Raw genomic sequence first — 22,300 nt, forward strand, 5'->3', positions numbered from 1 at the left:
ATATAGGCTCCTTTATTGCAGGGACTGTTTCACTATTGTCTTTGTGACCAAACACCTGGCCCATAATAAGTGCTAAATGGTTAACTGTGGAGTCAGTCCACTTTCTGAGAAATAAGTGGAAGAAAGGGAGAATATCTTCCCAAAACTGCACTTTCCAATCAATAATTCCACCACGTAATAGAATAAACCATCCCAGGCCTAAAAACTACTTTATTATATGGCACCCCAACAACCCCAATCATTCTGGTCAGGAGGGCACTGAGGAGAAGAGTTAGTTCCAGCTTATTTCAGGGCTTTTAATACATTTTTCCAGTGTGCTCGCATGTGCACAAACTCATGCAGATGCGCGCGCACGCACACACACACACACACGCACACAGAGGTTGAGTCCTACATATATATATATAGATATGCCAAGATAAGAAAGTAGATGGGCTGATGGAAAATTGCTGAGTAGAAAGTAATGGTTGATTATATATAGGAAGATTATTTGTATATATTCAATTCACTCTCATCAAAGCAGTGCTGAGTATGAAAAAGGCTCCAGCTAAGATCTTCAGTTCCTTAAGTTGCATTAGCAATTCAAATTGCAATACCCAAGGGTCAAGAAGAGTATAACAGCAGAGCAGATGGTAAAATTTGGTATTCCTCCATCTTATTCCATATCCAAATCCAAAAGGTGCCATGTTGGAAGGGTGAGAGGATGGTGGGTAGGAGAGCCTTAGAGTCATAGTCAACTAAGGGTTATGGGTTCCCTCCATCAGGAGTGGGAATGGAAGATGAATGTCTAGTCAGAAGAAGAAAAATGAAGAAAAGGAGCTGGTAGAAAAGTTAAACTGAAAAGGTCCCACAGGGGGACCTGCTGCTGCTGCTGAACCCTCCAAGTCCCATGGAATCATTACTGTTATTATCACACTTATGGATAGAAACTGGCTGTCCAATATGGTTTCCAGCCATATCCTAAACACAATAAACCTTTCCCACTTCTGACACAATTAAATTCGTTTTTGTTACCAAAATATTTGAAGCAATATATGAATGGCCCTCATCACTTAGAGGTAAAATAAGATTTTGCTTGAATTATCTGGCTAATTCAACCTTTACTTTGCTTTGGAAACATAGTGAAAAATTAACGTAAATAAGAGATAAAATTATAGTCAAGTTTTAAAATATGCTAAAACTTGTCCTTTCAAGGGTAAATTATTTCTATAAGTTAAAGATGCTGCCTGTGAAATAGTTAAGTAGAGGATTATTAAATTTATTTCTCATAATTTTCCAAGACATAGATCTACAGAGAAAAGAACTGAAGGCAAAATCTAAGTAAGAATATATTGCTTTGGGGGCAACTGGATGGTCCAGAGGATTGAGAGTCAGGTCCAGAGAAAGGAGGTCCTGGGTTCGAATCTGACCTCAGACACTTTCTAGCTATGTAACCAGGCAAGTCACTTAACCCCCATTGCTTAGCCCTTACCACTCTTCTGCCTTAGAACCCATACACATTATTGATTCCAAGATAGAAGGGAAGGGTTAAAAAAAGTGGCGGGGGGGAGAATGTATTGTTTCATATAACTTGGAAAATATTTCAATTTTCTGTAGCTTTCTGCTATCTCAGTTAAATCATATGTGATCAGAAAATGCAAAGACAAAATATAGTAAAGGCCAACAAAATTTCTTGGCTGTATCAAAGGTTATTTAGTAATGGTGCTTTATTTCTTTTGTAATAGTTTCATTTTTCTGCTTTAATGTAGTTCAAGTGTAACTGTGACTGAACACAGAAACATTTTTATGCAGTGATCTGAACAACACACAAAAGGGGTAAATCTGTTTACACAGCTTTAGTTAATAGAATGATATATTTACTATTGTTGATAATGCCACTAAAGATTTTATTACTACTATGCCACACTGACCATTACATTGTACAAAACAGCTGTATACTCATAAACCAATGACAGTTAATCAACAAAATGTACATATGACATTTACTTTCTATTATTCTTCTATCACATTCCAGGGGGGAAAGTTGTATTGTGTCGAATTGCAAAAATATATCAAGTTTGAAAAAATGTATCAAGTTTCCAGATTACATTTTGGCAGGTAATTATTTTTGCAGGTATGTGTTTAAAGAACTATGTCCAACAAATGGTGGGCAAAAAATAAAAACACTAGTAATTTACATGACATTTTCAAAATCCACTTGAAACATTGGGATTTTTATAGAATGGTCTTATTTTAGTTATACTCTGCCCTCGACATGTAAATCTGATGAAATATAGCAAATTATAACTATTTATTATATCAGGCTTACTCATAATAAAATGGTATACAATATCAATAAACTAAATTTTCATTGAGTTAAGCATTTTCAGTGCTAAAGTAAAAATTGCAAATAATACGAAAATCTGTAATCTTCAAGCTGGCAGCATAGAGAACATGGGAACTGGAATCAGAAATACTTTAATTCAAATCCACCCTCAGATACTCATTAATTGTGTGACCTTAGGCAAGTAACTTAAACTCTTAACCTATTTCCTCATCTGTAAAATGGTCATGAAAATAATAGCACAAAACTCCCAGGGCTGTTGTGCAGATAAAATGAGGGAAAACATTAAAAGCAGTAGATAAATGTTAGTTATCATCATCACCATTATTATAGTGCAAAAAATGAATAGTCAAGAAATTTCTTCAAAGGAACACATACAGTATGTATCAAGTGCCTTATAATGTACAAAACACATTTTTAAACTTGAAAGAAAAGCAATTATGGTTTCACTGAGATTTTGAAATTTCCATATCAATCTATTTATAAACAACAATGCTACCTCCTTGCTAATACAGTCTGTACTTTTCAGTCTTTCTAGGTAAGATACAGTAGAAAGTTCTCAATTTATGAACACTGTCATTCAGGAGTTCATTTTTAAATTAACTTTTGCAACTCAATATCACAAAATGTAGAGATTCCTTCCAATAATAAAGACTGAAATCTATCCATGCCTACCCATCCTGTGTGATTCTGGTTACTCCCATGAGTTTACCAAAGGGAATCCACACAAACCAGTAGGGGTCTTTCTCAATTTCTCTTGATATCAATGGGGCACACAGCCTAAAATATATCCCTTGCTCACTCCATCTGAAAAGAACATTACCTTCTTTTTCACTCAATTCATTTGATGATAACTTTTTTCTACTTCTCCTTTGTGATCCCCTATTTATAATGTGTTGCAGATCATTCACATTTATTATGTTTTTCAATTGTTCTCTAAAAATCTGCAGATTTTTAATTCTTCAGAGACTGTAGTGTTCCATATCTTACAGACATAAACAGTGTGATAAGAATACAGGTGATAATCAGTTAGTCAATAAATATTTATTAAACCAGGCATTGTGCTAAGAGCTAAAGATATAAAAAGATAAATTCCAGCCCTCAAGGAGCTCACAATCTAATGGGAGAGGAAAAAAACATTTAGGTACAAATAAGCTATATACAGGGTAAACAGGAAATAATTCACAGAAGAAAGGCACTAGAATTAAGAGGGAATAGAAAAGAGTTCTCATAGAAAATGAGATTTTATTTTGGACTTAAAGGAAAACAGGAAAGCCAGGAGACAGAGATGAGGAGGGAGAACATTCCAGACATATGAGGTAGCCAAAGAAAATTCCCTGACCCAGGAGATGGAGTGTCTTGTTTGGGAAACAGCAAGGAGGTTAATATCACTGAATTAAAGAATATGTGATAAGGAGTAAAGTCTTAAGATGCTGGACAAGTAGAAGAGGGCTAGGCTATGAGGGGTTCAGAATGCCAAGCGAGAATTTTGTGGCAGCCATAGGTGACCTGTACTTTAGGAAATCACTTAAGTGGCTGAATGGAAGATGGACTAGAGTAGGGAGGGATTTGACAAAGGCACACCCACCAGCAGGTTATTTTAATAATGCACTAGAATGGTGACAGTGTCAGAAGAATGAAAGAGGCATATTCAACAGATGTTACAAAGATGAAATCATCAGACCTTGACAGATGGAATACAGGGTGAAAATAGTGAGAAGTCCAAGATGGCACATCTGTAGTAAGATTGGAGGACTGGGATGATGGTGGTACCCTTGACAATAGGGAAGTTAGGAGTATGGGGAGATACTGAATTGTTTTAGACACTTTGAGTTTAAGATGACTACTGAAAAGGTGTTTTGAGATATCCAAAAAGCGGCTGGAGATGCAAAACTAGAGGTTAACAGAAAGGTTAGGACTGCATAGGCAGATTTCAGAATCAGCAGCATAGAGATGATAATTAAATCCGTGGGAGCTGATGAGACCACCAAGAGAATATAGAAGGAGAAAAGGAGGGCAAAATGTGGAGAAGAATCCAACAAAAAAGACTTTGTAGGAATAATCAAAAAGGTAGGAGGAGAACTGGGAGCAGTGATATCCCAAAAACCTACAGAAAAGAGACTATCAAGTTGAAGAGAGTGATCAAGTATCAATGGCTGCAGAGATTAAGGAGAATGAGGGTTGAGAAAAGGAAAATCTTCTCCCAGCCTCGAGTTTCTCTCCTCTCTAATTCAACCTCCATGCTACTGGATGAAATAAACTCTAGCAACTCTTTATTGCCTCTAAGATCAAATACGAACAGTTCTTTGACGTTTATAGCCTTTTACAAAGTGGCCCCAACCTACATTTCCAACCTTATTATACTTATTACCCTTCTCTTCTCCTCACTTTCAGATCCAACCAAACTGGTCTTTTTTCTGTTCTTCACATATAATAATAGTCTACCTCCTAGGTGGACTGTTTCTACTTGGAGCATTTATACTAGATATTCTTCATATCTGGAATATACTCCCACCTCAACTTCACTTCTTAGAATTCTTATTTCCTTCAAAACCCTACTCAACCAATACCTACACAAAACTTTTCCTAAATCCCCCAGCTGTTCCTGCTCCCTTTAACACAAATTTCCTCTTACTTTTTTCATACATGTTTATTTGTGTATATGTTATCTCCCTCCAACAAAATGTAAGCTCCTTGAGGATAGCCTTTTTTTTTTATTTCTATCCCTACTTTTTAGCAGCACCTGGAACATAACAGGTGCATAATAAATGCTTATTGGTTAATTGGTTGGATGGTTGCCTCTCCCCCAAAACTACCTTTCCTCCATCCTTGTTCTAGCATCTCCAAAAGCAGATACTAGACCCATTTGTACACCTCCTCCAAATGACTAATCCCTGTCTAGATCAAGGAACATTTTCTGGAGACCATTACCCTCACGAGATATTATGAATGCTATTCCTGAACTGGACAAACAAAAAACAAGTGGGTGTGTTGCTAAAAGTAGGCACATAGACAAGAGGCAGTTCACAGTGAGAAAAGAATCATAATCACAAAAGGTCATTTAGGTTAAGTCCAAAAAGTCTTAAATATCTTAGTAGTCCGAAAGCAATAGAGTACAACAGATGCTTATAATGATATTTTTCTGTGATCAACTACTTCAGAAAATGGTTTCTGTCCTCTATTAAATACAAATATGTGTTACTGTGAGGCAGGGATCTCCAAATGGTTAATTGTAGAACAAATTATATCCCTCTCTTGAAGTAATTTCCAGAGAAGTTCATGTCCTAAAGCTGCCACGACAGACCATTTACCCCAAAATTTCATGGGCATTTATTTCACTGAGGCTTTTGGTTATTCATCTGTCATTTTTTTCATTGTATTTCCCTAACATTAATTGATCCTGTGGTTTTGAGGAAATAAAATTCAGTTCCTCCACACAAAAGGTTGGGAGGTCCCTGCTGTAGGATTCCTTACCAATAACTGCAGAGTAGGTTGACTGGGTCAAATCCTGCTAACAGGAGAGATGGTAGCCATTCCTTGTATTTTGCTTGTGCTTTAACTGCATGCTTTATAAACTCAGACAAATGGTTCCATGTTCCCAACGGGCAGCCTTTTTTCAAGAAGTACCGAAATACTGAAAACTTCTCATATTTCAGACAGTATGCCAAATGCATTTCGTTTAGCTGGACGCCGTATTTCAGAAAAATATCCACCATTCTGAAGTGTCCAGAACTCCATTAAAAGAAAAGAAGATAGTTTAATTAGAATATTGATGACACTTAGAAAAATTTATTTTTAAAAATGTTATTACTATTGATAAAAACAAATTAAATCTTTTAACTACATTGCAATAAAGATCATGTTCCTCCATTTAATATAAAAAAGTTGCTTTTTAAAAATCTTCTCATTAATTTTTAAATAATATATTCAATTCCTAAACTCTAATGGTCAATTGGCCTATACTAGGAAATTTTAAAAGCTTTAGTTCCCCTTTCCACCATCCTGGGCAACTTCTCCTTATTTTTGAAGTTTTCAAAATGGGAAACAAGCAGAAAACTCTTTCAGACCAGGAAACAAAGGGAAATTTATAGTCTGAATTTTAAATTAATTTTAATATTCAAATGCTTTAAAAGAAAACAGTGCTGGCTGGCAAAATTAAATTCTTAAACATAAAATCTTGGAGTGGGTAAAGCAAATATAAAATCCTGAACTTCTTTCACATAAAACATTATAACTCTAAGAATTATTTATGCAGTTTTTAAATCAGTGTTTTAAGCAGTTATGTTCCCCCATCATTATATTCAAAAAGCCACCTAATTCATATAAATTTTTTATACCTAATTCACTAAAATTCCAATTTGTGCTCTTCCTCATTTAAAAGACTAAATAGCACTGTCCAAACCATTAGCTACTGATTATTCTCAGAGAAATTATTAAAGGGAAACATTTTAAAATTCAGTGGGTTTAGTATGAATAAATGATAATATGGCTTTGCTTAATTACATATAGTTTTCCATTTAAAGAATTCTGCAATAGGATGTGGTTCTTAAATAGTTATTATCATATGCCTATGCTAACTGTCCTATCTAGATCAACCATTCTGAATACAATTAACTAGGTTCTTATCTTACTCAATGTTGTGAACATGTGCCAATAGGTATATAGAATTGAACTGTATGATAAATTCATGTCATTTATTCACTGGAAAGCTTATGTATAAATAAGTTACAGGAGACCTGGCAGGACACATTTTGGCTATTGAGCAGATGCACATATGCCAAAGTGCAATTCACAAAAAAGATCAGTTCTTGCCTCAAGTCATTAACAATTATCTATATACTCTGACCACAGAAACAAGTTATATAACAAGCATAGTCAGAGGGATATCTTGACAGGAAGAGGGTTAGGTTGCAGGAGGGGATAGATAAGAGTAGCTTTACTGTTTGGTCCTCTTAAAACATTCTTCTACCTGAAGTGAAATAAATTTAATCTAAATGATCATCTAGTGTCATTTTCACTTTAGCAAAATAAAATCAGCAACCTGTGTTAAAGTCCAGAACAGTCCCTACCTAGGACTAAGATTCTGCTGGCAAAGCTAAAAGGCTAAAATCCTCTCTAAAGCTGTGATAAGAATATACATGCATGTTCAACTCCCTATAATATCAGAAATATAGCAATGACTATATGAACTACTATGAATATCTTTTAAGTGTTATAAAAGCTGATTAATTCATGAAATAGTCATACTGGCAAAAACAGTCAAAAGAGAAATACAAGGCAAATTGTTTTCTAACTGGACCTATGATTTAATCAGTATGGGGAATGTCTGCTCAGAAATGTCCTCTACCAATGAAGACTGGTACCTTCTTTTCAACTAATGGTCTCAATTGATTTGGCTGGGATACTAATCAATTAAGGGGAGTGGCCAGGGTTACAAAGCCAATATTAGAATTATAAATATAGAATTAACTTTTCTAATTAACCCTAAGTGAAATACTTTGATAATAATGGGCAAACTGGGACAGCTAGGAAGCTCAGTGGATAGAGTCAGGTCTAGAGATGGGAGATCCAAGATTCAAATCTGGCCTCAGACACTTCCTAATTGTGTGATTCTGGTTGAGTCATTTAGCCCCACTTACCTGGCCTTACCATTTCCTATCTTGGAACCAATACTTAGTATCAATTCTAAGACAGATAGTAAGAGTTTTTAAAAAAATAATAATAATAACAACAATGGACAAACCACGTAAACTCAGAATTTGTTTATTCTTCTGTGGAAAGAGTATAATAATTTCTGTACTATTTCATGGTTATATCACCTTGTACTCAGTCACTTTTTTCTCCACCAAAAATAAAATTTAAAAACCCAAGCATTAAATAGGCAGATAGTAAGGAAAGTAAGCCAATACCAGAAACAATAAGAGTTTAGCCATCAGATGCAGACTCCTGATATGATTTAGATTCTGTTGTTTTTGTATAACATGAATTATTACCCATACATACCCCATCATAAAGTAGAGAATAATTATCATCTAAATTGTAATTTTATTATTTTTTCAACCAATATAAGATATAGATAGAAATGGATAATTATTAAAAATCTCAACAAAACATCCAAATGATGTGAAGCTGAGACAGAGCACAAAAATGAAGTATGAATATAAAGAGAATGAAATGAACTCACTAAAAAAGAGCAAAATAATATAAGCTGTTCAGAGAATAGGTAGGATTAGATCCTAAGTAAAGTTAAAGTGTAACTAAAAAGATAAAGAGTTTTAGGTTTTGATTTGGCTTTTTAAAAGAACAATGAATAGGTCTTGCTCGCAGAATAATCTATTGCCATGTATGCCTATATTTTCCATTTCATAGAGAGGCCAAGATACAATTCCTATAGAGAAAAAGAATTGAGATTGGGGGGAAAACACATAAATTCTATTTAACAAAAAAAAATGAGAATTTTTTTTGAAAAAGGGCAAATAGGTCATTTTAGATGAATTTAGATGAATCACAAAACAGAACTAAAAAGATCTTAGAATCAGCTAATCAGCTAGCTGGTTCTGTGGATAGAGAGCTGGGCTTGGAGTATCTGCCCTCGGATGCTTATTAGTAATACCACATACCTTCCAGGGTTGTTGTGAAAATCAAATGAGATAAGAATTGTAAAGTTGTTAGTACAGTGCTTGGCACATAGTAGGTTTTATATAGATTATTATTCCCTTCTGTAGTTAAAACCCTCACTTTTATAGATGAGAAAACTCAAGTCCAGCCAGGTGAAGAGGAATATCTTATCTGTGGCAAAGATAACATAGGAACCCAGGTCCTCTGATAGCATGTGGCATGAATCCATACAGTGAGGTCTTTCCTCTCCATTATCTTTAGCATTTTATTGTAAAAATTATTGTTTTGATTTTGTTCTTGAATTCCCAAGGCCTAACACAGTGCTTTGCACATAATTAGCACTTAATAAAAGCTTTCTGAAATGAACTGAATGAAGGGTTCTAACCAGCCATATACTAAAATGTTGCTGAAATGCATAATATTATCATTCAATAAAATACATTAAAAATTACTTGAATAACATTCAGCTACTCCTCACATATGACATTTGATCTCTCACTACCAAATCTCTTAGAAGTGCTTCTCAATTACTTATGTGTATATTAAAAAATAAGAAAAGGACGTTAGCTAGGTGGTTCAGTGGATTGAGAACCAGGTCTAGAGATAGGAAGTGCTGGGTTCAAATTTGGCCTCAGGCACTTCCTAGCTGTGTGATCCTGTATAAGTCATTTAATCCCCATTGTATAGTCCTTACCACTCTTCTGCCTTAGAACCAATACCTGATATTAATTCTTAGATAGGAGGTAAGGGTTTAAAAAAAACAAAGAAAAATAGAAAAAAAAATTTAATTTCAAAATAATTTTAAAGAATTAAGTTTTAGAAAGTAAAAAAGAGAATTTTTAAATAAAAAAATTTTTAAAGTAGAACAACATTCAAATAAATATGGAAAAGTTTTAATTTCCTTCTTTACCAACTCCAGCTGCAGAATTCATTTTTTTTTAATTCTATCAATTGAGTTTGCTCATCTGTTCACTTAAGAAATTGCCATTATGTCATTATATCTGTTAATGTTTGACTGGAATAACATTAATCACTTTGGCTACCGACTTGTACATTAGTGGGGAAGATACTATTTCTCTTTATGTTTCAAAGTATTAAAAAAAAAAAAGCTTAATGTCACTGCTTCAGATGCTCCTAATTTCATTGGGATACTAAGGTAAGATCTTTCAGAATATTAATCCTAGGCAAATTAAACTATTTATATGGCTAAGTTTAATAAGGGGAGAAAACTAGAGAATCAAATGAGATGATATTTGTAAAGTGCTTATGTAGTAACTGGTACATAGTAGGAACCAGGTAAATACTAGCTATTATTATTATTAAAAATAGAGATTCTAACTCAAGGAGGCAAACCTTACCTCATACATATCACTGAAATTCATACCTGGAATTGTCAAAAATTTAATTCAACAAGTATTTGTTAAACACTGGGAACACAAAGATAAAAACAAAATAATCTCTGTCCTGTAGGACCTTATATTTTATTGGGAAGATACAACAAACAAGAATGAGGGAAGAACTAAACAGATGAATCATGAAAGGTCTCTCAGAGGAAGTGGCAATTAGGCTCAACCTTGCAGTGAGAGAGAGCCTGCAAAAAGCAAAAAAGAGAGAGAGAGAGAGAGAGAGAGAGAGAGAGAGAGAGAGAGAGAGAGAAGGAAAAGCATTCTAGCAGTTAAAATTTCTGGAAAACACACATGTAGAAGATAGTATGTCATGTACAGAGAACACCAAGTAGGTCAATTTGCCTGGAACACTAGTTATTCAAAAGAAATAGGCCAGCTATAGTGAGGCATGGTAGAGAGTAAGGGGAAAGGTAATCATCGTATAGTAATAGTCATGTGAGAAAATCCAGGAATTCTAGGGGGTAAGTATAAGAGAGAAGTATGGATGAAGATTAGTGGAGGCAGAAATAAATAGTTTTAGAAATCAATTACAAGGCTAGCACAAAAGCATGATATAGTACTAGTGGAGGACTCTAAATCATCTAGTCATATTCTGGAGCTCTAACTGCCAAGAGCAGAATAGCCAATAATTTAGCTGCCTTAATGGCAACATCATCCTTCGAAAGATGTCAGAACCAAAAAAGAGAAAATATTCAGTATCCACAAAGAGAAACTAGTGGAAATTATGGGAACATTAAAGGGATGCTGACCATTCCATATTCAAATCTGTGAAAGAGAAAACACAAACCTGGGAATAGTCATATAATCTAGATTGGAGAGAACATATTTCAGAAAATTCACAGGAATGATAGGTAAGATCCAAGGATTCTATAGGAGAAGTCAGCCCAAAAAGGATGGAAAGCTCTCAGAAATGAAATTCTGAAGACATAAAGAACATCAATTCCAATGAAAGAGTCAAAAAGGGTAGTTGGCTAAAGACATGGGAGGGATGAAAAAAAAAAACTCACGAAATAACCTAGACTTTTAAAAACTACATACAGCTTCCTGGGAATTCCTGAGATCTTCTTTCAGAAGGTCTTTGAAGTCAAATCTATTTTTTATAATAATACTTTGATGTTATTTGCATTTTTTTGCTTTCATTCTCTCACAAGTATACTGGGGAGTTTTCCAGTGTCAATATAATATCTGAGAATTTAAAATTCGGCTGCAAGCATTAAGACTGTTAATATCTTATCTACAGAATTGAACATTTGCCTTAATAATGGATGAATCGACAGGCATGGTTGGGCATGCTGTGTTACTTATATTCATCAGGTATTAGCACTAATTGATCTTTTATATGAATGCTTGATAATAAACACAAGTAATGCTAAAATATTCAAAGTAGTCGAAAAAAATTTTTAAATTCCTGGTTAATCCTGAACAACTGTGCTCACATTTGCACTGATGATGCAAAGCCAATGGTGGGTAAAACTGCTGGTGCACAAATCAGAAGCAGTGGCACAAAACTATAAAGAGCAGTTAATGTGGGGGCAGCTAGGTAGTTCAGTGGATTGAGAGCCAACCCTAGAGAGATGGGAAGTCCTAGGTTCAAATCTAGCCTCAGAAACATTCTAGCTATGTGACTCTGGGCAAATCACTTAACCCTCATTGCCTAGCCTTTACCACTCTTCTGCCTTGGAGCCAATACACAGTATAGTTTCTAAGACAGAAGGGTTTTAAAAAAAAGATGTGGTTAATGTATTCCTCACTGAATGTTCTTAAGAGTTTTTTAAAAAGCCATTTTTAAGTGAAACATTGTTAAGGTCAAGTGTTTAATGAAATAATAAAGATTATTAATTTATTAAATCTTAAACCTGAATAAATGTCTTTTTAATATTCTGTATAGCTAAAGAGAAAATTTACCTAAAGCACTTCTGCTACCTCCTAAGTTCTGAGTGTGTTCAGGGGAAGCACCTCACTAATTAGGTTGTGAATTAAAACTAGCCACTCTTTACACGAACACTATATTAACTTAAAAAAATGATTGACAAACTTGTTATTCAGACATATTTTTCAGGTATTTTCTTGAAAATGAACACAATGAGTTAAAGGAGAACAAAAGATAGTGTTAACAATAATAAAATTTGAGCACTTAAGATAAAACTAGAATTTTGAAAAACATATTTCTCCACCATGAGCTTAATAGCTTCCCAATAATTAAAGACTTTTTTTGTTAAGATAGGTGAAGATATTAGTGAATCTGATTTATTGATATTATAAAATAAAATGTGTCAATATTTGGAAAATCTACATAGCTCTGTAAATCACTATCTTCCAAATGATGATGTATGATGCTACAAAGTCATGCATGGCAAAACAGAACAATGGATTTTAATGTAACAGAGAATGAAAAGCTCAATACATTGCAACTAACCTTTAAGAAACTAGTATTAGTCAAGTTTTAGTGTCATATCAAAGAAGAATATCCACAACTATCTGAAAAGGTGACTAAAATACCCTTCCCTTTTCCAACTATGACTGAGTTAGGTTTTTTTCAATACTTTATTCAAAAAACATATCACAATAGATTGAATGCAGAAGTGGATATAAGAATCCAGTTGTCTTCCACTAAGCTGGATATTAAAGAGATTGGAAAAAAATGTAAAAAAACTGCTATTCTTCTAATTCTTTTGTTTTGTAAAGAAGTTATTCTTCATGAAAAGTTATTTATATTAACATCCTCTTAAAAAAGCAAGTCTGGCCATATATTACCCCCACCATTCAATAAACTCCAGTGGCTCCCTATTACCTCTAAGATCAATTATAAATCCTCTGTTTGATCTTTAAAACCCTTTATATCCTCCATTCCTATCTTTCCAGTCTTTTGATCTTTACAACTACTCACATACTCTGAGCAAGTGACCCTGACCTCCTTGCTCTCCCTCACACACAACACCCAATCACCCAACTTTGGACATTTTTCACTCCATATGTCTTCTGTATAGATGGGATTTTCTGTCTCCTCACCTCCTGGCTTCCTTCAAAATCTCAGCTAAAATCCTACTTTCTGTAAGAAGTCTTTCTAAGTCCTCCTTAGTGCTCTTCCTCAGAGACTACCCTTAATTTACCCTGAGTTTATTTTCTTTCTTACATATTGCCTCCCACATTATACTGTGAGCTACTTGACAGCAGGAATTGTTTTTTGTCTTTCTTTGTATCCCTAGCATTAGGATAGTCCATGTACACAGTAGGCACCTAATAAGTGCTAGTTGATTAACTGATATAATGGACTAATCAGTGTTATTTTTAAATAAATAAATATTTTAAATTCATCATTTAAAATTTCTAATACAGTAAATATTGATAGATATAACTCACACTGTCACTGCCTCTGAATTAGTTGGTAAAAATCCTATTTAAATTTCTGTAATATTTTAAAAAGCAAGGAAATCAGATGAAAAGCACCTAACACTTCTTTAACATAATAAAAATAGATTTTTTAAGTTTAATAGTAAAGCTATATTAAAAATATGGCCAAATCTAAAGCAGGAATTGAAAATGTTATCTTACTTGTATCATTTTTATAGCTGTAAAGAGAAATGCTTTAAAGAGCACTTTACAATTTAGTTATTAATAACAAAATTAAACGTCATCATGAGAGCCAGAAAATCATTTGGAATAGAACTTAGTATGGAAAAATAAGGGAAAAGGCATCAAATACACTTACTCCCTTTGGAAAACCATGCACATGGGAGAACTGCATCCAAAGACTAGTCCTGGTTGAGCATCTGGACTGTAGCCATTTTTAAGTAACATTTCTAGGCAATCTTCATGACCTTCAAACACTGCTGAGTATACAGGGCTCACTTTGTCTGGGCCAGTGTCACAAATTCTATCAGTAATTGGTATTAGCAAGTCCAAGATTCTGCAAATACATGAATTCATAAACATTTTAGCAAAAATTGGGGAAATGAGCTTTTTTCTAACACATTACCACTAGCATCATCCTTCATTACTCTATATACATATTAAACTCTGTTACCGAGTAGTCATGTAATATTGGATAAATCACTTGTCTTTGGTTCTTCTTACAGTTTCTTCAACTGTAAAATTGCCAGATAATCTTTTAGATTCCCTTTCTGCTCTAATGGTCTATAGTTCTACTTTATGATAAAATATATCCATTTACTCAAAAAGTATACCTAAGATCTATTTTACACAAAGGACTATAAGTATATCTCAAGTCAAATCTAATTAACCATAATTTACTTTTTTTTTTTTAAACCCTTGTACTTCGGTGTATTGTCTCATGGGTGGAAGATTGGTAAGGGTGGGCAATGGGGGTCAAGTGACTTGCCCAGGGTCACACAGCTGGGAAGTGGCTGAGGCCGGGTTTGAACCTAGGACCTCCTGTCTCTAGGCCTGACTCTCACTCCACTGAGCTACCCAACTGCCCCCATAATTTACTTTTGATGGCAGTATTTTTAGTTTTTCTTCATTAACATCTGTTCAAAAATTAAAAATAAATTTTGAGTCAAACCTCTGATCAAAATTCAAGGAAATAAAATATCACTACAATAGCTAATTGTTAACATGCTATTAAATTTAAAAATCTTTCCTCTTACAGGTATGAAGTAATATATTTTAATTAATATTTTTTAATGATTGATAATAAAGAACAGTTTTTATTTTCATCGGGGAAAAAAGAATTACTGATGAAATAAATTCTCAATTCAAAATTTCTGCCCACTTTTACTATACAAATTGTTCCATTCTGTGCAAGGGATAGATTCCCTTTAAGTTCTGGGGCAGTTTAGAAACAAGCCAGTGCCTGAGGTGGTTATTAGTAAAAATGAGTAAAGGTTGATTTACTAAGTAATTTAGAATCACTGGATATTAGGATTGGGGAAAAAAAGTTTAGAGATTACAAGGAAATGAGCTAGGGAAAAATTAAAGGATTGGATCAAGGAGACAGAGCTGGTATTAAAATGCAGTATCTTGTTTTTTTTGTCTAATGCTTTTCTACTACACCCTACCATTTATGGAAATTAAAAAATTACAACTAAACTGAGAGAAGTAAAAAACAGCTAAGATACAGTAAGTAAAATACCTCCCCAGAGAGGCAAAAAAACAAATGTGGCTTTCTCTTTATTTCTTCCATGTTGACAGGAAATATTTAGCAGAACCTAAAATTCACTAGGAGAATTTTTAAAAAAGGATGTGAAAGATAAGATCTCAGAGAAAAATTATTTCATAAGATCAGAATCCATCAGAAGAACTGATGACCAAAGCCAGGAGAGTTCTGATACTAGTTTAAGATTCAAAGTGAGTTAGAAAAACAACTGTGTTTAAGACACATTAGAATAAACCAACAAGTGAAAATTAAGAATAATGAGAAATATACAGGGAATGCGGTCAAATTAATAAAAATAAGAGCCACTCTCCACTTGAAAAAATGATCAAGGGATATAAACAAGCAGTTTTTGGAGGAAGAAATCCAAACTATCAATAGCTATAAGAAAAAAGGCTCTAAATCATTACATAAATGAAACTTAAAACAATTCTGAGATTCTATCTGACATACATCACATTGGCTAAATTGATAAAAACAGAAAATGGCAGACCTCGGGAGCTGGAAGAAAGCAGGTTCTTTAATGCACTGTTGGTAGAAGTGTGAACCAACCAATCTGGAAAGCAATTTGGAACTATATACAAAGGGTATTAAAATGTGCATATCCTTTGCCCCAGTAATACTGCAGCTAGATCTATACCCCAAAGAGATCAAAGAAAGAGATAAAGGACCCATATGTACAAAAATAGTTACATGAGTTCTTTTTGTGGTGACAAAGAATTGGAAACTAAGAACATATCTATCAATTAGGGAATGGCTAAACATATGAATGTGAGGGAATTACTATTGTGCTATAAGAAATGATGGAGATACTTTCAGAAAAACTTTAGAAGACTTTCATGGCTTGATGCAATGTAAAGTGAGCAGAACCAGGAGAATAACTTATACTATAACAACACTACTATAAAAGTAATAAGCTTTGAAAGACTTCCTAAATCTGATCGTGATCAAATATGCTATCCACTTCCAGATAGAAAGCTGATGGGACTCAGAATGAAGATTACAGTATATTTTGTTTTCTTATATTTTTGGATAATGTCTAGTGTAAAAATATATTTTGCAAGACAATACAAATTTGTAATGAGTTTTGTTTTTCTTTTCTTCTCAATGAGTGAGGGAGAGAAGGAAAGAATTTGGAAATGAAAACTAAATTAAATTTTTTTTAAAGACTGAATTGAGAAATATATCAAATTCAAACTCAGATGCATATAAATATAACTTGGAGGTTTTTTAAAAGTTTGTTCTTGAGTATTATTTTTCAATATAATATTGGCTTACGGTTATTTAATTTTTCTAATTTTTTTGTTTTGGAAAATCATATTAATCCCTTTTTCTTAATAAAAAAAATCCTTCCTGCTTGGAATGACTATGATACAATACTTTTCAGGAGTTCAGATATAACCAAATTTTAAGGCAGGGAGGAGGAATACATGGAGTTACCAAGTGATGAATCTGCAAAACTGACTATGAAATAAAAATTTTAGAACAACTGGATTCAAATTATTACTAACATTAATTACAAAAGATTTTTAATCTTGCGATGATAAATCAAAGGGTCTTTGAGGTATGTAATTCAAAATTATTCAGCGTTGAAATATATATGATTTTGTGGAAAATCAAAGTCTTTAATTTGATTCAAGCTAATACTCATACACATAGAGTTATACTTTAGGGTGGTTTCCTACTTTTATTTTGATCAGAGAGTACAACATCCTAACAAAATCTTTTCAAATTTTAACACTAGGTGATTATTGCTAGTAAACTGATAATCCAAGGTAAATTATGTCATGTTAGAAGAAAACAAGTCATGATATTATAATCAATTTTCTGTCTCCTTTTCACTAATGATGAGACCCTTACCAGTCTTTTGGAACACCTACCTTATATGGCCCATTTGTGCAGCTGCATGAATAGGTAACTGCCATTTGTCCTCATTACAATAAAGATTGGGATCTGCCCCTTTAGAAAGCAAAAGCTCCACACAGTTTGTATGGCCCTCTTGTGCAGCAATGAATAATGGAGTGGCTTTGTCCATAGCTTGGCTATTGACATTAGCACCTGATACAAAATAAAACACTTAATAGGCAATCATTATATAAACAAAAACAAAAAATCAAAATAAGCAAATTAAATTAATAACTATGCAATAGGCACTATAAATTTTTCATCAAGTGGCACAGCTGTTTTTGCCCATGGATATTACTGTACAATCATATTCATTTTTCTAATTTGTTGATAACCATTTAAATTGCTCATGCTTTCATAGTAGTTTAAAATAATTGATTAGCACTGAAAATTTCATTTGTACACTAAAACAGGAATCTCATTCATTAAAGAATCCATTCTATTCTAATTATTTCTCCAAAGAGTACCATTTGGGAGTAATTATTAGCAATTTTGAGGGAAGGAGAAAATCATCTATTACTAATAACAAAGCTACCAACTGACTGAAAAGGTTACAATAATTTTAAGGCATGTCATTGAAGAGACAATGAATCACTGATGCTGAAAATTATGAAAATAAAATTTGAAAATATATCAATTGGAATTGAAGGTAACAATGTCATACTGTGAGTAGGTTATGTCTCTAAAATGACTCAAATTCAAGTTTACCATAATTTTATATATCTTCTTCTTTTCCCCTCATAAGGGTATGAGTTAGTCCTACAAAAAAGCAAAGAAGTCTATACAGACAGACTTCTGAATTAATATAAAAGGGTAAACTTGGATACCAAAACATCAATAAAATTTTGAAAAATTAAAATGATTCAGATTTCTTATCAATTTTAAGAATCCTACACTTTTTAAAAGTAGCAATCAATTGTTGTTCCAGACCTGTAATTTCAGCATTATGGTTAACTCTCTTAAGATGGAAATTCCCTTTACTAATGAAGATCAGCAACTTATTCATGCAGTATTAGAGACAGATAGACACACACACACACACACACACACACACACACACACACACACACACACACACATTATATGTGAAAGGCAAGTCTTGAACTTTTTATTAATATTCCTATTTCTAAGACCAGCCGTCCCTCTATATATTATACCAATCAACCTTTCATGTAGTCATAAGAGAAACTAGTGAGTCAATAAACATAAGCAAGGAGGTCACTATGAAGATCATTCATGGCAGCTTTACCAACACTTACTATAGAAAATGACAAGGTTAAAAAAAAGAAATTATAAAAATTACCTAACAAGCAAAACAAAGCCAACATATGACTTGCTCTTTAGTAATACTCATATGAAGGTGGACAATGGGGTGGATGGCAAAATATATATTGGAAAACATAACACAGATTTGAGAAATGATAAAATAAATGTAACAGATCAGATGTACTCACTGCCTCATGACAAAGAAGCATGGGACCACTAGGATATAATAAATACAATGCCAGGTACAGTCAGAAGATGGGATGTTTAAAACAGCTAAACTGTTTTTCTTTATTTCAGGGATAGGTTCAGTGAGGGGCAGGAGCCAAGAAGGATGAAATAAGGTTCACCTAGGAACCACAGTTCTGATTGGTGAGCTTTCATCTTGCCTATCTGCATATCCAGTGCTTAGGACAATGTCTACCACATAATGAATCTTTAATAAATACCTTTTCATTTCATTTTACAAATGGTATTAACAATATACATTATTAATTTTAATTATATTTTTTAAATTTAAGGCTAGCAATATGACCTATTCAAATAAATGGTCAATGTTTGTTTTTTTTTAAACTGTTACCTTTTATTTTAGAATCAATACAAGGAGGAAGAGAGGTAATGGCTAGGCAATGGAGATTAAGTGACTTGTCCAGGGTCACATAGTTAGGAAGTATCTGAGGCCAGATTTGAATTCACAATATCCCATTTCTAGGCCTGGCTCTCAGTCCACTGAGCAACCTAGCTACCCCTATGAATAGTCAATGTTAAAAGGTGGGAAGTGTAAGATAGGCAGAGTAATTGGTCATGATTAATATCATTTCCTTATAATATTAGATTTCCTAAGAATAATATAAAATGCTTACACAAAGAGGTAAAAAAAATCTATAGATTTCTTTGCCAAGAGGAAGAAGACTGAATGAAGTCAAAGTCAACAATGATTTAAAATTTTAAAATTCAGTTTTAAGAAAAACTCTATGGAGATGAATGACAGAAGATTATGAAAAATAATCCAAAGAAAGCTTGGTATGAATTCCAATTGCGCCACATCCAGGCTATTTACAGATGATACTGGTAAAAGCACAAAAATAAACATAAAATGGAACAATATTTAAAAATTTTTTCAACTATTTATTATGATTATCAAGGCCAGTCCAATCAATTAATAAGCATTCATTAAGTAGCTACTATGCACTAGGGCACTTTTCTTATCACTAAGGATATAAATACAAAAATGAAATAATCCCTACCTTCAATGAGTTTTTATTCTATTGGAGGTGATATATATATATATATATATACATGAATAAATATATACAGGATACATACAAAATAATTTTACCTGAACAGTAGCTGGGGCATCATGGAAAGGCTTGTAGAAGCTGGCAAATACTAGTTGAATATTTTAAAAAAAGATATAGAATGGAGGAAATACATTCCAGGCAAGGAAGGTAGCCAGTGCAAAGGAACAGAGATAGAAGATTCCATATCATGGATAAGAAACAGCAAGAAGGCCACTGTAGATGGACTATATTTGAATGAAAAGAGACATTTTTGTCTGAACTATCTATTTGAGTGAAGGGGGATAATTTCTATACTAGTGCCTGGCACATAACAGGTGCTTAATAAATATTTACCATTTGACTGATAAAATTCGTAATTAGGCTGGAATTAAGGCCAGTTTGTGAAGGATTTAAAATGACAAACAGAGTTTATATCTCATCCTAATGGTGATAGAAAGCCAGGGGAATTTTTGATTGAAGATGATATGGTCAGACTTATATTTTAGTAAAATCGCTTGGACAAATAAACAAAGAAGGTATGGGAAGAAAAAATACTTGAGAAGAGAGACTAACCAATAATTTAAAGATCAACACTTCAGCCCTTAATGAGATATATGAAGAAGCAGAAATGGAACTTAAGAAGATAAAATTAGAAAGAGTAGCTGGAACAAGTCAAGTAAAAGGAAATCCAATTTGGAGGCAACAAAATCCTGAAAGCATTTAGGCATTACTATAAAAGATTACTCAAGGAAAAGAGGATACTAAAAGAACAGAAAAGTCACACTTAAAAAGGGGAAAGAAAACATCAATAATTCTCAAAGTCACTACTTTTGTCATCACTACAAAATATTTACTCAACTGATCTACATCTCAATTCAAAGTATCATAAATGAAAATATGAAGAATGAACAAGCACAGCCTCACAAATTACTCCCAGCAACAGGCCAAATTTTTTTGTCATGCTAAAAGGTACGGAGAACAAAGAATGTTTATTTTATAACTGTTAAATGATTTTTGATTAGATTCTCCTCCAACAAGAAATCTGTCCTGCACATGCTTAGAAGAACATGTGAGATTATTTGATAAATACTACAGAGATAATGCCGTTCAAAGACAACAAATTATTGATGTTAAGCAAAAATGTTATTAGTATTAAAAAGGATGAAGATATGTTTGTCAGGTGTTCAAAACCATCAAAAAGGATGTATTAATGAAACAGTTGAGGAAGAAGAAGCAAAAGAATGAATGAATTGGTCACGAGCATTGCAAAAAAGGGAGGGAGAAATCAGGAAAGGACTGAATGTTCGTAGGACCTCAAAAATCATCTAATCCAAACTTCTCTCTTTATTGTTACTGTCCTCACCTGCTGTAGCTTTTCCTAAAATACAATTTAGACTACCATGAAGAACCAAAGCTTTAAGTCAGATGTAGCTTATTAGGTAAGTCCTAGGAAATTACCTATGATGAAGTGACTTGCCCAGGCATACGAGAAGTAAATATTGGAGGAAGTTTGAATGTAAACCAAAATTTCTCAGTTAGTAACAAAGTAGTATTAATACTTATAAGTTACTATTTCTTTTCACCAGGGCTATCATTCAGTTTTACTGGGCCAAAATAATCAATGAACATCTTTTCTAAATTAACAGTATATACAATACATATGTTGCATAAATTAGTCTGTCCTGCTGTATATACCTTTTCTTCTCTGATAAGTATACCTAAATATTGTGCCTATATCTTAATAAGGACCACTAGTAGCTGCCCAAGTATAAGCTTGATACAGGAGAATTAAAATGTCTTTATGTAACATGTCCTATAATGTCAGCTTTGTTTACAGAGATGGAAATGTCACAGATAGTAAGAAAGCCATATTCTTACACTTGCCCATGACATGTTAAAACCAAAAGAAAAACATCACATCACCTGGAGAAGCTGAAGATAAATGGAAGTCTGAGCAACAAATTTTGAATTTCAATGTGAGGCAGAAGACAAGATTCTCATGATCAAGAAACAAGAAAATATAATAATGATAATAAGGGCAATAAAATTAGGTAGAATAAAAGGAACTTCAAAAACCTCATGTGAGATGTGAAAAGTACCAAGTGACAGCCTGAATCTTGACAGAGTAAGGAATAAAGTAGAAGGCAGAATAATGTTGAAATTTGTTTGTATCAAAGACAAGATTTCATGCAGTGAGTAGAGAGGGAAAGGTCCCACAATGAAAAAGCATCATAGCATCATTCACCTTAAAGTTGTGGCTCTCTTTTTTTAAATAAGAATAGAATACAGGACAAAATAATAAAAAAAGAAGAAACCTAATGGTTTCAATTGATGAAAGTCACAGAGAAACCTGCAGCAGGATTATTTTAGGTACTTACATAATCCAGGCAAA

The 22,300-nt window shown here is 33.4% G+C and overlaps 1 protein-coding gene across 1 annotated transcript in view; it reads right to left on the reverse strand.

Moving 5' to 3' along the window:
- The window catches only part of ASB3 (ankyrin repeat and SOCS box containing 3), a 79,844-nt gene that overhangs the window by 12,212 nt on the left and 45,332 nt on the right, over positions 1–22,300 (reverse strand). Inside the window, exons 5-7 of the mRNA XM_044660661.1 lie at positions 17,341–17,518; positions 14,057–14,254; positions 5,798–6,055 (exon numbers count right to left, since the gene is read on the reverse strand). Of these exons, the coding sequence (XP_044516596.1) occupies positions 5,798–6,055; positions 14,057–14,254; positions 17,341–17,518 (634 nt within the window). The remainder of the gene's footprint in view (positions 1–5,797; positions 6,056–14,056; positions 14,255–17,340; positions 17,519–22,300) is intronic.

The sequence above is a fragment of the Gracilinanus agilis genome, chromosome 2 (assembly GCF_016433145.1).
Source record: "Gracilinanus agilis isolate LMUSP501 chromosome 2, AgileGrace, whole genome shotgun sequence".
Taxonomy (NCBI): domain Eukaryota; kingdom Metazoa; phylum Chordata; class Mammalia; order Didelphimorphia; family Didelphidae; genus Gracilinanus; species Gracilinanus agilis.